This window comes from Cydia pomonella, chromosome 1 (assembly GCF_033807575.1).
Source record: "Cydia pomonella isolate Wapato2018A chromosome 1, ilCydPomo1, whole genome shotgun sequence".
Lineage (NCBI taxonomy): Eukaryota > Metazoa > Arthropoda > Insecta > Lepidoptera > Tortricidae > Cydia > Cydia pomonella.
In genome coordinates this window covers 31,182,400-31,197,291 of record NC_084703.1, presented here as the reverse complement: position 1 = coordinate 31,197,291, position 14,892 = coordinate 31,182,400, and the positions used below count along the sequence as shown (strand labels likewise).

General features: G+C 36.3%; 1 protein-coding gene across 2 annotated transcripts; it reads right to left on the bottom strand.

Annotated features, from left to right (window-relative positions):
* Window positions 1-394: 394 nt before the first annotated feature.
* Window positions 395-14,665, bottom strand: LOC133528355 (ras-related GTP-binding protein A). Of its 2 annotated transcripts, XM_061865729.1 has the most exons (8): window positions 14,433-14,665; window positions 14,281-14,347; window positions 14,095-14,194; window positions 13,803-14,020; window positions 13,481-13,647; window positions 13,303-13,396; window positions 4,511-4,663; window positions 395-4,229 (listed from the first exon to the last, which is right to left on the bottom strand). In XM_061865729.1, exons 2-8 carry the CDS (start codon window positions 14,290-14,292, stop codon window positions 4,050-4,052), a joined length of 924 nt encoding a protein of 307 aa, XP_061721713.1. In that variant the 5' UTR covers window positions 14,293-14,347; window positions 14,433-14,665; the 3' UTR covers window positions 395-4,049. The 2 variants fall into 2 exon arrangements, with proteins under 2 accessions (XP_061721713.1, XP_061721706.1); XM_061865722.1 differs by having other exon boundaries at window positions 14,281-14,665.
* Between the last annotated feature and the right edge of the window lie 227 nt (window positions 14,666-14,892).

The following is a 14,892-nucleotide window of genomic DNA, read 5'->3' as shown; positions in this document are numbered from 1 at the left end:
GAAGATAAAGATTATTGCAGTAACAGAATTTAGAAACCAACTAGGTACTCGAATATCTATCAAAACGAATAAGGGTGTCCAACAACCATATTTTGATAACGTAAGTTTCCGGAAATAATCGATCCGAAAGAAAGAAAATGTGCCACCCCCCCCCCCCCCTACTTATTTTACGAGTAAAAAAAATGGAAAAAAGACGTGCAAAGCGCTTGCAATGTACTCACATGATAATAGCCCCCCCCCCCCCCCCCGTTTAGCATATCTGACAGGTCATTACGGAACCCTACACAGCATGGCCCGAAATCCTCGACTGATTTTTCCTACTGTTTGAGCCTATCTGAAATGGAGTGTAGGTGAGTAGGTGAAGCTGGTGCTGGTAAGAGTAAAAAGGCCTGTATTATTAAACATTTCATATATTATTTCAGTAATAAAATAATAACTTACACGAGAAGTACAATTCAGTACACGGCGGGAAGAAGTTGATAACTCGAGATAAAAAATTGAACAAATATGAACTTAAAATGGAATTACTTAAGGTTCAAATTTCTTCAATTACTTCAATACTTTTCTACAATTTTTGACTTCTTCCCGCCGTGTACGGAATTGGTCGCTCCAACAATGGCCGGGAGCGGTACGATTCTATAAGGGAACAATCATAAATGAAATTTAGTTGTAACGACAAGGTTTAGGTACCTCTGAGAATCACCCGGCCGCCGGCCCGGCTGCCGGTTACGACGGCGGTTGTACGGATAATGATGGACTGTACCTGGCTCGTCGGAGCCATTTTATTTTGAATTCCATTCATGGTTACCGTCATACAAAGTCTATAAAAATAGCAACTAAATGGAAATAAACATTTTGAGACACATTTTTTCACCTGTTAGGATCGAAACAGCTCGTGATTCTGAGCAGCGAAGCAGAAATATAACATAATTACCAAATCTGAAAAAGTGTATTTTTGAATAAAATGGCCCCGTTGCATTAAGTATCTATGATATCTATGGCGCTTGGCCTTACATTCAAGCTTGTCTTGTTTATACAATTACAATGGTGCAATAACCTACATCTGGAATGATGATCCCCGTGGTAGGTCATTTGTATATGGAGCAGCTGTCACGTAATATTTATTTAGAAATGTAACATTTAAGTATGATGGCAAGTATGTCGCCGCTACAGACTTAAGGGTGAAGTAATAGAAATATGGTAAAAACACATTAGTTCAATTGACAAAATCAAATCCACAAGGTAGGACAAGGTCTGAAAATGGATTTTTTTTGTGTGATGTAATTAATGGCTGACCCAATTGCTCACTCTTTAGAAGAACAGAAATTAAGCAATGTTTTATACTACTTTTTACTTGAGATAAAAAATGCTGGATCTTATGAATGCAAACCCTATTTCGCTGTATAACATGTATAAATAAAATCACAGTTCCCAGTTGTGACTTGTGATTATGTCTACAAGTTTCACTAAACTTCATATATGTGGATGATCATTATAGATATAATTATAAGGAAAGAATCGATAAAAAAATATTTGCTTGCGAAGACCATTAAGGAATCGAGTTGGATATCTTTTTCCAACGTGCTGAAGGCAAAATAGCTACATGATAGACATGGTCGTTTTATGGCAGAAACTCAGTCCTACGTGCTTTTGTCAGTATAAATACAAGCCCAAGTCCATGTTTTTATTTCATTTTTATTCCAAATTGCGCTTTACCACTTTGTATAAAACATCTGTTATCCTGACATATCATTTAGTTAAGATAGACGTGTCAGCGCGAAGACTTATGTACCTACTGCGACAAACGAAGACAGTGCGACCACCATACTCGAGGTGGAGGAAGCATCCTAGTATCGGTAAACAGCGGAGTTTCCAAGACTACGTACTGTCTAGTCACTACAGTTACAAAAAACTAGACACTGAATTTTCTGACGAAAGAGCGGAAGGGCACTTAACATAGATCAACGAACATATTTATAAATTATTGATAATGAGTAAACAGAGCAAATAAATGTAAATCTAATTAGGATATATGGGTATATTGGGTATACACGGTTTGAGAGAGCATCGCAGTTAAGTTTGGCAATGGCATCTGTAGGGTAGGTTTGATTGCCCGACTTTGCTCGTTCGCTTTCTTTTAACCCCTCGAATGCTGGTGTTGAATTTGTGTATGATGACGTCATCTTAAACAGACCTAATACAAGCGTACTTAAATGGTAACAGTAAATAAGTACGTACATATAGTCCAAAATTCCAGAGCCCCCAGACCTTACTTATTTTCTCATGAATAAAATGTATGGGATAATATAGTGTTAGTATGTACTTTTAATGTCTGCATACTTGCTATATTGGCCCGACGGCCATTTGTCCGGTACAAGGTGCTAAAGGTTGGTAAAAATATTACAAACTTTCTCAATATTCTCATGGCTGATTTTTATGAATGTTTTAGAAAACATTGTTAAAAATTGATAATCAACATTGCCAGACCATTTCCGTCGGCGATAACTATTACCAGATGCTTTAAAACTGACAAAAAAATATCGTATCTTGCTCCAATACATTGATACTCAGAGATGAGTGGTTGAGGATTGACACTGAGGAGTTAAGTCCTGTGGCCGGTGTTGGGCTATACTCTCAATAATTGTATTCTATTGTCCTGGTGCGGCTGGCGTGCCTGTAGCTCTGCATGTTGTGCACCAGGACGTCCGGACCCGGCCCACGGCGCACAGCAGACACTAGTCTGTTCTTAATATATTCAGGCCTTAAATGGTCAATTAGGCCGGATTTCACCAACTACACCTGTCGTTCTATTAGATATTAGGTAGAGAAGATTTTCACTTTCCATTTTAGAAAACGAAGTGAACAATAACTACGATTATCGACGCTTGTAAATTGTATACACCGTGTTTTTTTAAACTCCGATAATTTTAGGGGTCCATTCCTGAGCTTAACTTAATCTCCCAAAGACACCGGTATTCTAATTATGTCATACTTTTCAATTGTTTGGTTGAGTTAAATATAATGCCCATATTATGAAGAAAAAAAAAATAAAAAAAAATACCTACAGTTGTGTGCAATATAATAGCAGTACACTCTGCGACGAATATCGTCTTATAGAAAAGTTTATTTTTTTCTGGATGACTTGGGTTTAGAGGTAAAGCTTTGATTGGAAATAATAGGAAAGATTCTAAATTACAATTATAGTACACAATTGTATTTTTTCGTAGGGTTTTACGATTTTGTAGGAATTTAACTTCTTAAAAACAGCCGATTTTCATGATATTTTTTTTTTACTTCCAATATCATTTAAGTAAAGGTTACAGTTAATTTTGAAACAATATCAAGTAATGCAGAATAATTATATAAAAAGATACAATATTATTGATCTAAAGTTATAGTTTTCCCTTAATATACATTTTCTTATGCACTGCTATTATATTGCACACAACTGTATGCCGTTTAGTTACCTTTATGTACACGTGTATAATGTGCTTTGAGGCTTTTGAGATGTGATTGTGGAGAAGAATGGAGAGAATAAGTTGGACTGAGAAAAAACGAACGAGGAAGTGCTGCGAATTGTTGGAGAGAAGAGAAACCTACTGAGGACCATAGAGAATAGACGAGAAAAAATGATAGGTCACTTGATAAGACACGACACTTTCTTTAAAACTATTTTGGATGGTAAGATCCAAGGTGGAAGAGGAAGAGGAAAACCACGAGCAAGTTACACGCAGCAGCTAAAAGGAAAAGCAAATGTCGTGTTTTACAGGGACCTAAAGAAGTTGGCCGAGGACCGCGAAAACTCCACCGACAAGAGCCATGCTCTTAAATGATGATGATGATGATGTATAATGTGCTGGTATTAGTGATTCTGATTTAACTTAAAATACACCTCATTGAACAAATTTGGCAAAATATTGTAGCTAAACATAAAATTAAGATTCCATATAGTATCAAATTGTCATTTTAAATACAATACAATATTGTTCCTACAACAGGCCTATGCCTGCCCTCCCCTCGTGCGAAGCGTGTCGTGCGGCGGGCGGGGCTCACTGGTAGTGTCCGGGCGCGCTGGACGACACCTTCTCCAGTTTCTCGAAGTGCTTGCGCGCGTTGCGGATGTTGATGAGCGTGGCCTCGGACGGGATGCGCGGGTCCGACATCTCCACCATCACGTACGTGTTGCTCGTGAACCCGTCGATGAACGCTGCGAATACGCTGTTGCGGACCTGATCGCAAACATATTTTTTTATAAAAAATAAAAACAAACGAAATGATACAATTACTAAGTGTAGACGGCATATATGGATGAACCTTTATGCATTTGAACCAGATGGGGCTTACCAAACAATCGTGAGGTAAAAAAAATATTGTTCGTTATATATTTTGATGGCGACTGTACCTATCGGAAGGAAAGATGAACGAAGTCACATGATCATTTCACATCAGCATTTAGTTGCGTTTGTCATAGTCAAGTTACGCCCCCTGTAGTAGTAATAAGCGAGGATACCTCCATGCTCTGGAACTGCGCGGCGAGTTTGGAGCAGGAGAGCTTGAACTGCTTGACGATGTTGGAGACCTTCTCGAATCGGTGCGCGTCGCGGTGCGCGCGCCGCTGGCAGTGCGACACCACCAGAAACGTCGCGCGCTCGAACAGCAGCACCTGGTCAATAACCATTTATCATATAATTATATACCTTATGTGTAGGTATGGAACTTGACGATTCGCTTAATGAAATTTGCTATCCCGCCCGAGCACAATGGTACCTTAATAACAATAATAACTTAAAAACTATAAGGCACTTTTATTTTTTAAGTTATTATTGTTATTAAGTATTTAAAAGGTTTAATTTGCCAAATCCATCATCAACTAAATTTTGTTAAGTGGTGTGGTTGTGCCATGACCTTGTTATCTACAATAGTAACGAGATAGCTTGAAAAGTATAAGGCATTAATACATGGGATGTATGTGAAACTAAATAGCACAAAAAAGGATGAATTTGTGCCTTAACCAAAACTTGTTAGCATGGTGTGGTCGGGTTAGAATTCCGGTGCCCCCGCCCGATTACAATGGTACCATGGTTGCTATGCGGCACCAAGTCCTGGTATTAGTGGCTCTAAATAGCACCTAAAAATAATGAATTTGTGCGTTATCCAGATTTTGTTAGACTGTATGTTGGGGCCAGAATGCCGATACGCCCGTCCTACCGAAATGGTACCACGATATCTCGAAAAATATGCGGCACAAATAGCTAAATGATAAATTTGTGCCATCATTAAATCTATTATCGTGTCGTGGTCTGGCCAGGACCCTACGCATTTATTTCCCAGTTTAGCAACCGTGGGTTTTTGTTTGTTTCATAGAGATTTGGTAATTATTGAGAAAATATTTTTTTTTAATTTTACAGTTGTTACCTACCTAATCACAAATTATTACTTCTACTCAAATTCGAAATTATAAACAATAAAATTAGAATTAAAAAAAACTTAAGTATATATACATTTTTGTAATCATCACCATTGGCCACATCATTTATGGGGTCCCGCGTCGCCGTTGATGGCTATAGTTTTATTTTATTTTTAGCATTTCAACATTAACTTAGGCATAATAGTATTAATATATTTGGCATCTGTTGAGCTCGCAGTTCTAATCTAACCTAACCAAATTTTCGGACAGTATTTAGTATCTGTGGAGGTAGCAGTTCTAACTTAACCAACTTTCCTGACATAATTTGGTATCTGTTGAGGTTGCAGTTCTAAACTAGCCGATTTTCCTGGCAGCATTTTGCAAGTGTTGAGGCTGAAGTTCTTACCTAACCTGCTTTTTTGGCAGCTGGATTTTGGCTTTACTGACATTGGTCTTAAAGCGATTATGCTGAGGATAAAATGAACGGTTGAGGAAATTGATTCTTTAGCAATTTGCGGTTCAAGTTAATTTGGTTGTACATACTTACGCTAAGTGCTGTTCAATGTAAAATGAACCGTAAACTGCAAAATAATCAATTTCCATTTATTTATTGCATTCCATGGTACATACAGATGTTATCTTAAATTAAATTGTCACAACATGGACCCTGAGTAGGGTATAGCAAGTTTCATTTTTCATTTCATCAATATATGCCTAAAAAGTCCGAATTTTGAGATGTATGCTAAATAAAATTATACAAATTCAGTTTACTCATAAAGATATTTGATATGAACATATGAACAATAGTATGCAAACTTATTTTCGGCCAAAGTAATATTCGCTATTTTTTTAATCATAACAAATTAGGTTTATGCAAATTTTGTCGAAAACCGATTATGCGAAGTCTGTTATGTGAATAGCGTCATGTGGGGTATGGACAAACCCCTGACCAGCTCCCTGTAACCCCCTAGATGGGGGAAGATTAGCATTCCATAGTAATTGTATTTTAAGAACCGGAGCCCTCAAGAAACTAATTGGTGATCCCTGGTATAGACTGTTGGTAAGGACTTAAGAAAGTTACAATGGTTGCAGACTGTTTCAAGGCTTGGTGCAGCCATTATTAATTTACGCATATAATAGCCATTACGTTGATTTGAAAACATCCCAAGTTTGTCCTAATTTCAACAATGTCTACTAGAATAAACCATAAAACTTCTATCCCAACCCCCCAAGATAAGTGGCAGACATATAGTTCTGCTTGTTGTACATCTTAATAGCTGTAGTAGTTATCTTAATATATATATAAAATGCTAATGTGCGTAAGTAAAGACACGGTTTTCTCTATCACCACTATTTCCAATCAACTTCCTGTTGGGGTGGTAAATACCCCTTGGTCTCCCGGTGGGAGTAAGGGAGTTTGGTCGCGGTGGGTGGAAGTGGGTGGTTGTGGGTGGCTAAAATGTGAAAAAATATATATCTGTCCTTTTCTAACTCATGGGAACCTTTGGAAAGTTCTAAAAATTTCTGGAATTTCTGGAATAATCTAGAAAACTCCAGAATGTGTACAACTGTAACAATCGATCTAGAATGTTCCAGAAAGTTCTAGAAATTTCTGGAATGATCTAGAAAGTTCCAAAATTGTGTGCGACTGCTAAAATCGACCTAGAATGTTCCAGAAAGTTCTAAAAATTTCTAGAATGATCTAGAAAGTTCCCAAATTGTGTGTGACTGTAACAATCGATCTAGAATGTTCCAGAAAGTTCTAAAAATTTCTAGAATGATCTAAAAAGTTCCAAAATTGTGTGTGACTGCTAAAATCGATCTAGAATGTTCCAGAAAGTTCTAAAAATTTCTAGAATGATCTAGAAAGTTCCCAAATTGTGTGTGACTGCTAAAATCGATCTAGAATGTTCCAAAAAGTTCTAAAAATTTCTAGAATGATCTAAAAGTTCCAAAATTATGTGTGACTGCTAAAATCGATCTAGAATGTTCCAGAAAGTTCTAAAAATTTCTAGAATGATCTAAAAAGTTCCAAAATTGTGTGTGACTGCTAAAATCGATCTAGAATGTTCCAGAAAGTTCTAAAAATTTCTGGAATGATCTAAAAAGTTCCAAAATTGTGTGTGACTGCTAGAATCGATCTAGAATGTTCCAGAAAGTTCTAAAAATTTCTGGAATGATCTAGAAAGTTCTAGAAATGTTTGGAAAGATCTAGAAAGATTCAAAATTGTTTGCAAGTGTAAAAATCGATATGGAATGCTCTAGATAGTTCTAGAAATGACTAGAATAATCTAGAAGCTTCTAGAAAGTTCCGAAATGTGTGCAACTATTGAAATTAATCCTGACGATCCAGATCGTAATTAAGTACCTCGGAATGTTCTAGAGTTTTCTCATACTAGAAATTTCGATTTCCAACGGTATATAAACCGAAAATCAGTGACTTTTTTGTCAGTTGAACCGTGTTTACAGTCGCGAAAAGATCAATTGAAGCCAAGAGTGAACAGTGATTACATAAATTGAAGTGATTTGAACAAATGAAAAAGTAAAAACTATTTGACTATTCTAGAGTGTTCTGATACTAGAAATTTCGATTTCCAACGGTATATAAACCGAAAATCAGTGACTTTTTGTCAGTTGAACCGTGTTTACAGTCGCGAAAAGATCAATTGAAGCCAAGAGTGAACAGTGATTACATAAATTGAAGTGATTTGAACAAATGAAAAAGTAAAAACTATTTGACTATTCTAGAGTGTTCTGATACTAGAAATTTCGATTTCCAACGGTATATAAACCGAAAATCAGTGACTTTTTGTCAGTTGAACCGTGTTTACAGTCGCGAAAAGATCAATTGAAGCCAAGAGTGAACAGTGATTACATAAATTGAAGTGATTTGAACAAATGAAAAAGTAAAAACTATTTGACTATTCTAGAGTGTTCTGATACTAGAAATTTCGATTTTCAACGGTATATAAACCGAAAGTGAGTAACTTTTCGTTAGTTTTATCATTGTAACAACCAAGATATTCGTTTTGATTAATTTTATTACTTTTTTTATATTTACAATGCCAAGGCGAAAAAAAGTATTTACAAAACCCAAAGTGGTTTCAAAAAGAAGAAAAATAGCACGTCAAAATGAAACAGAAGAACAAAAAGAAAAACGTGTTTTAAACATTCGTAAAGGAGTAAAAAGAATTAGAGAAAATTTAACCGAAGAGGAAAGAGCACGTATTAATGAAGAAACCAGATGTCGAGTAAGATCACTCAGAAATCGTCAATCTGCTGATCAACGTGAACTGGAAAATACCAAAAAAAAAGAAAGAATGGCTACTTTACGCCAACGACGAGCTGCTTCATGTAAAGTTGGAAGTTTAGAACTTCAGGCTTTCCATTATGATTGCAAAAAACAATACAGTGAACATCCAAATATTGTCATCGGAAAAATGGATACGATATGCGAGTATTGTCATGCCCGGAAATTTAAAGGCGAAACTGCTGGTATATGCTGCTCGAGTGGTAAAGTCAATTTACCAGCACTAGATGTACCACCACCTCAATTACTCGCATATATGACTGGAGAAACACCAGATTCCAATCATTTTCTACAAAATATACGTCGATACAACTGTTGTTTTCAAATGACTTCATTTGGAGCTTCATTAATATGTCAGGAAGAAAATTTCAGCCCGGTTTTTAAGGTTCAAGGCCAAATTTATCACCGATTAGGCTCTCTTTTGCCGATGTCTAATGAATCTCCAAAATTTCTTCAAATATACTTTGTTGGTAACGATGAACTTGAAACAGACCAACGTTGCTCTAACTTTCAGGGACTGCAACGAGATATTATTCAAAAATTACAACGTCTACTTCATAATCATAATCAACTAATCAATGTGTTCAAGACTTCTCTAGACCAAATGGCTGCAGATAATTATAAGATCGTCATTCGAGCAGATAAAAGACCAGCCGGTCAACACGAACGAAGGTTTAATGCACCTCAAACGAACGAAGTTGCCGTAGTCATTGTTGATAACGAATGTAGTCGTCGTGATATTATTATTCAACGTCGAAGTAATAAATTGCAACGTATTGCTGAAACACATCGTAGTTATGATGCGCTACAATATCCGCTAATTTTTTGGCAAGGTGAGGATGGTTATCATTTCAATATTCAACAAATCAATCCAGCTACAGGTGTCGAAACTAACAAAAAAGTATCAGCTATGCAATTCTATGCTTATCGAATTATGACTAGAAATGGTGAATATAACCATATTTTAAACTGTCGGCAGCTATTTCAGCAGTTTATTGTAGACATGTATGCTAAAATTGAAACGGAAAGATTAGATTTTATTCGCCATAATCAACGAAAGTTGCGTTCGGATGAATACATCCATTTGAAAGATGCAATGATAAATGATGGAAACGTCGATAACATGGGAAAATTGGTCATCTTGCCATCGACATTCACTGGAAGTCCACGTCACATGCATGAATATGCTCAAGATGCAATAACTTATGTTAGGAAACACGGCAGACCAGATTTATTTATAACATTCACATGTAATTCTTCATGGATGGAAATCAAAGAAGAATTACAATATGGTCAGACGGCCAGCGATCGACATGATATTGTTGCCCGAGTTTTCCGTCAAAAACAAATTAAATTTATAGACGCCATTGTGAAAAATCAAATATTTGGTGTTGTTATCTGCTGGATGTTTTCAATTGAATGGCAGAAACGAGGATTGCCACATTCACACAACTTAATTTGGCTCCAAAATAAAATTCAACCGAATCAAATAGATGATATCATCAAAGCTGAATTTCCAAACCCGGAAGAAGATTCTGATCTTTATAGTATAATCGTAAAAAACATGGTTCATGGCCCGTGTGGTGAGCTAAATAGAAATTCTCCGTGTATGAAAGATGGAAAATGTACGAAACGTTATCCAAAGCCATTTTTGAACGAAACAGTTACAGGCGAAGACGGATATCCTAAATATAGACGTCGATCACCAGAACAAGGCGGATTTACAGCTAAAATTAAAATACGAGGTAATGCAGAAATTCAAGTTAATAATCAATGGGTAGTACCATATAATCCACTTTTATCTAAAATGTTCAATGCCCATATCAATGTTGAATACTGCAGTTCTGTTAAATCTATAAAATATGTATGCAAATATATTAACAAAGGCAGTGATATGGCTGTTTTTACGTTAACCAATGAAAACCAGCATGATGAAATAGTACAGTATCAAATGGGTCGTTACATTAATACCAACGAAGCAATTTGGCGAATTTTAAGTTTTCCAATACACGATCGAGATCCACCGGTTCAACATTTATCCGTCCACCTAGAAAATGGACAACGTGTGTTTTTTACAACAGAAACAGCACAAAAAGTTGCGACGGAACCACCAACTCGAACAACTTTAACAGCATTTTTTGAATTATGCCAGAAAGACCAATTTGCTAAGACTTTACTTTACTCAGAAGTACCCAGCTATTATACATGGGATACAACAAGTAAACAATTTAATCCTCGAAAACGTGGAATGCAAGTAGAAGGACATGATGGAGTGTTCAAGAGTAACACAATAGGACGAGTCTACACAGTGCATCCAAAAAACGCTGAATGTTTCTATCTACGCTTATTACTTCACACTATTCGTGGTCCAACGTGTTTTGAAGACCTAAAAACTGTCAATGGTTACATTTGTGAGACATATCGTGAAGCATGTCAAAGATTGGGTCTACTAGAAAACGATAATCATTGGGAGTTAGCTATGAATGAAGCAGCCCAAACGGCAACAGCAAGTCAAATTCGTGAGCTATTTGCAATCATATTAACTACATGTAATCCTTCTAATCCAAATCGACTATGGCTTAAATATCGAGAATATATGAGCGATGACATCTTGGCTGATTTACGACAGCAAAATCCGGACTTAGAAATTAATTTTAATGAAGAAATTTTTAACAAAGCTTTGATATTGATAGAAGATAAATGTTTAGCAATTTCTAACCAAACGTTAATACAACTAGGTGTTCAATCTCCTAAACGAAATCATTTGGATGTTATGAACAGTGAATTTTTAAGAGAAACAAATTATAATATCGACGAATTGAGGCTTTACATCCAACACAACAAACCCTTATTAATTGAGAGTCAAAAACAAGCTTACGACATAATAATGGATTATTATAAAAATCAGCGAAGTGGTATAATATTTTTAGACGCACCTGGTGGCACCGGGAAAACATTTTTGATAAATTTAATTCTAGCTGAAATCCGTGCAAATAAAGAAATCGTTCTCGCCCTAGCATCATCTGGAATAGCGGCAACACTTATGGATGGTGGACGAACGGCACATTCTGGTTTAAAATTACCATTAGATGTAGCTAACTACGAATTCCCGGTATGTGACATCACAAAATCATCGGCACGTGGACAAATATTAAAACAGTGCAAAGCCATTATATGGGATGAAAGCACAATGGCTCATAGAAAATCCCTAGAAGCACTAAACAGAACACTTCAAGATTTACGCGACAACACGAATATAATGGGAGGTGTATTGTTAATACTATCAGGCGATTTCCGTCAAACGCTACCTGTCATTCCGAAATCAACGCCGGCAGATGAAATTAACGCTTGCCTGAAGAAGTCGTTCATATGGGAACAGGTAAAAATAATTAAATTAACAACAAATATGAGAGCACAGATTTCAGGAGATGAAAAGGCCCAAGAATTTGCTGAAAAACTTTTACAAATAGGAGAGGGCACTTATCCAATAGACGAAAATACTGGCCAAATCACACTAACTAATGAGTTATGTAATGCTGTTGAAACACCGGAACAACTTATAAATGAAGTGTATCCAAGTATTGCTGAAAATTATACTAATTCAGAATGGTTACGGGAGCGCATTATTCTAGCCACGAAAAACGACATTGTCAATAGCATCAACAACATCATCCAGGAAATGATTCCGGGAGAAGAGAAAATCTACAACTCAATCGATACAATGACTGATGAACAAGAAAGCGTAAATTTTCCTTCTGAATTTTTGAATTCACTAAATGTTCCAGGAATGCCATTGCACTGCCTTAAATTGAAAGTTGGTTCACCAATTATTCTATTACGAAATCTGAACTCGCCAAAATTGTGTAATGGTACGAGACTCTGTATTAAACAGCTACAAAATAACATCATCGAAGTCAGTATAATGACTGGTAAAGAAAAAGGACAAATAGTATTTATACCACGAATACCTTTAATATCAAATGGATTGCCCTTTACGTTTAAACGTTTACAATTCCCGGTGAAGTTGGCTTACAGTATGACCATCAACAAAGCACAGGGCCAAACATTCAAATACTGTGGCGTTGACTTAAAGGAACCATGCTTTGCACATGGTCAATTATACGTTGCATGCTCACGAGCAGGATCACCTCGAAATTTGTTCATCTACAGCCCGGGCAATAAAACAATAAATGTAGTCTATAAGCAAGTATTATAGAAAAATTAAACAAAATGTAAATGTATAATATAACGTGTAATATGTTAATGTATTTATCATATATGTAGTATGTAGAATATCATATGTAAATAATTGTGTGAATAAAACATAAATTTTCCATTTACTAAGGTGTTTTTTATTCTAACTTATGATTATTTCAATTAGTTAATTAGTTAATTAATTAAATATACTTTCTATACACCGCATATTTAATGGTCGACTAAGTCTTTCAATATCTAAGATAGAAATCTATATTATCTACGTTAAAAAATGCATCCTCAAATATTTTTTATACCATTAAACATGCGATTTATTTTAACCCGAGCAACGCCGGGTTTTGCAGCTAGTTATATTTTAAAATGAACTTACTTCATCAGCATCCACAATTGAGGCAAATTGTTTCAATGATGATTCTAAAGCTTTAACATTAGGTATAAGTTTATATACTATGCTTGACCACGCCCTGGAACAAACATGAAGATATTTAAATCACATATATAAGAATAAGCACTTCATAAAACACATAACAGTAATTTGTAAAGATTACTTATATAATGTCTCATCCCATATACTGGTCCGAAAACAAGTGCACTCTAAGGGTTTGGAGAGTCGCTTCAGATCCTCTTCTCTTTCCTTAAATATTTCCTCCCTCGATTCTTCTGGTATCAAGTCCATTTTGTGCACCAGACAGAATATCCTAGCCTCGGGTGAGTTCTGGAATATTTACAAGTTATATATTGTGGATTACAAAGTCCAAACAGGTATTGATAGTGAACAGTAAGAACTAAAATCTAGTATTACCTAGTGACATGAAAATGCTCTGCAGTAATGGCAATTAAAAAAAAGTATCATAAAATATGAATGGTTACCTGAAGAATAGCTTCTAAGCAGGACTGATAGTAATGCATATCCTTTTCCATTTCTCTACTCTCCACATCAAACACATATATAAGTACTTCAACATTTCTGAAAATGTTGTCTCTTTGAGAAGCAAAATAATTTTCCATGAAAGCTTCTTGGCCGCCACAGTCCCACAGGTTGAGCACCAGGTTGCCCAGGAAGCGCACGTGAGAGTGCTCCACGTCGACTGAAACATTCAGGCATACTCTAAGCATCAACACAAACCCTTGAACGACTTCAAACAAAACATTAGTAACTAACTTGTAGCGCCCAGCCGTCTGGTGTCTCTTGCGATGTAGTTGGCGAAAATTATGGACCTCATACTTGTCTTCCCTGAGCCACTCTTGCCCATTAACAGTACCTTTTAGATATAGAAATCGTCATTAGTCAGGACTAGAACAATTAGTATGTAAAAATAAAAAAGCAAAAAATATTTTTAAGACGTACCTTTTTCTTCATGTTGACAAAGTTTGAACTACGAAGGCCTTCAACTTTATAAGATAGGGTGTTTTATCTGGAATACGATTTCAAGTACCTTGTTAAAAGCGTAAAAACTCACATCAATTTACCACCTAACTTTCGTGGGATGATTTCATTACCTTACAGAATTTAATTTAAAATACGTAAAAAATTACAAAAAACAGTAGGCGTAAAAACACTGTTCGACAGTCGTCAACTCGTCAGAGCTTTATGTCATAGACTCCGATTCTTTTTTTTGTTGAAACGGAGCAAGTATGGATAAGTGCAAATTACATTCACAATCGCTATCGCCCGACGTCAAGCCCGACTTCGAGTCCGAGCAAGAAGGGGGCGCCACTATCACAATCCATCATAATCTGGGGGCCTACCGCGAAAACCGAAATTCTCAAATTGCGGGGATCTTTCTCTTTTACTCTCACTAAGACGTCATTAGAGTGATAGAGAAAAATGCCTTCAATTGACGAATTACGATTTTCCCGGTAGCCCCCCGGAAGGGCCTACCGCGAACCACGTTCGACGTGTTGCCTCCCTGTCACGCTTACGTACGAATTTACAAGTGCGACAGAGAGGCAACACGTC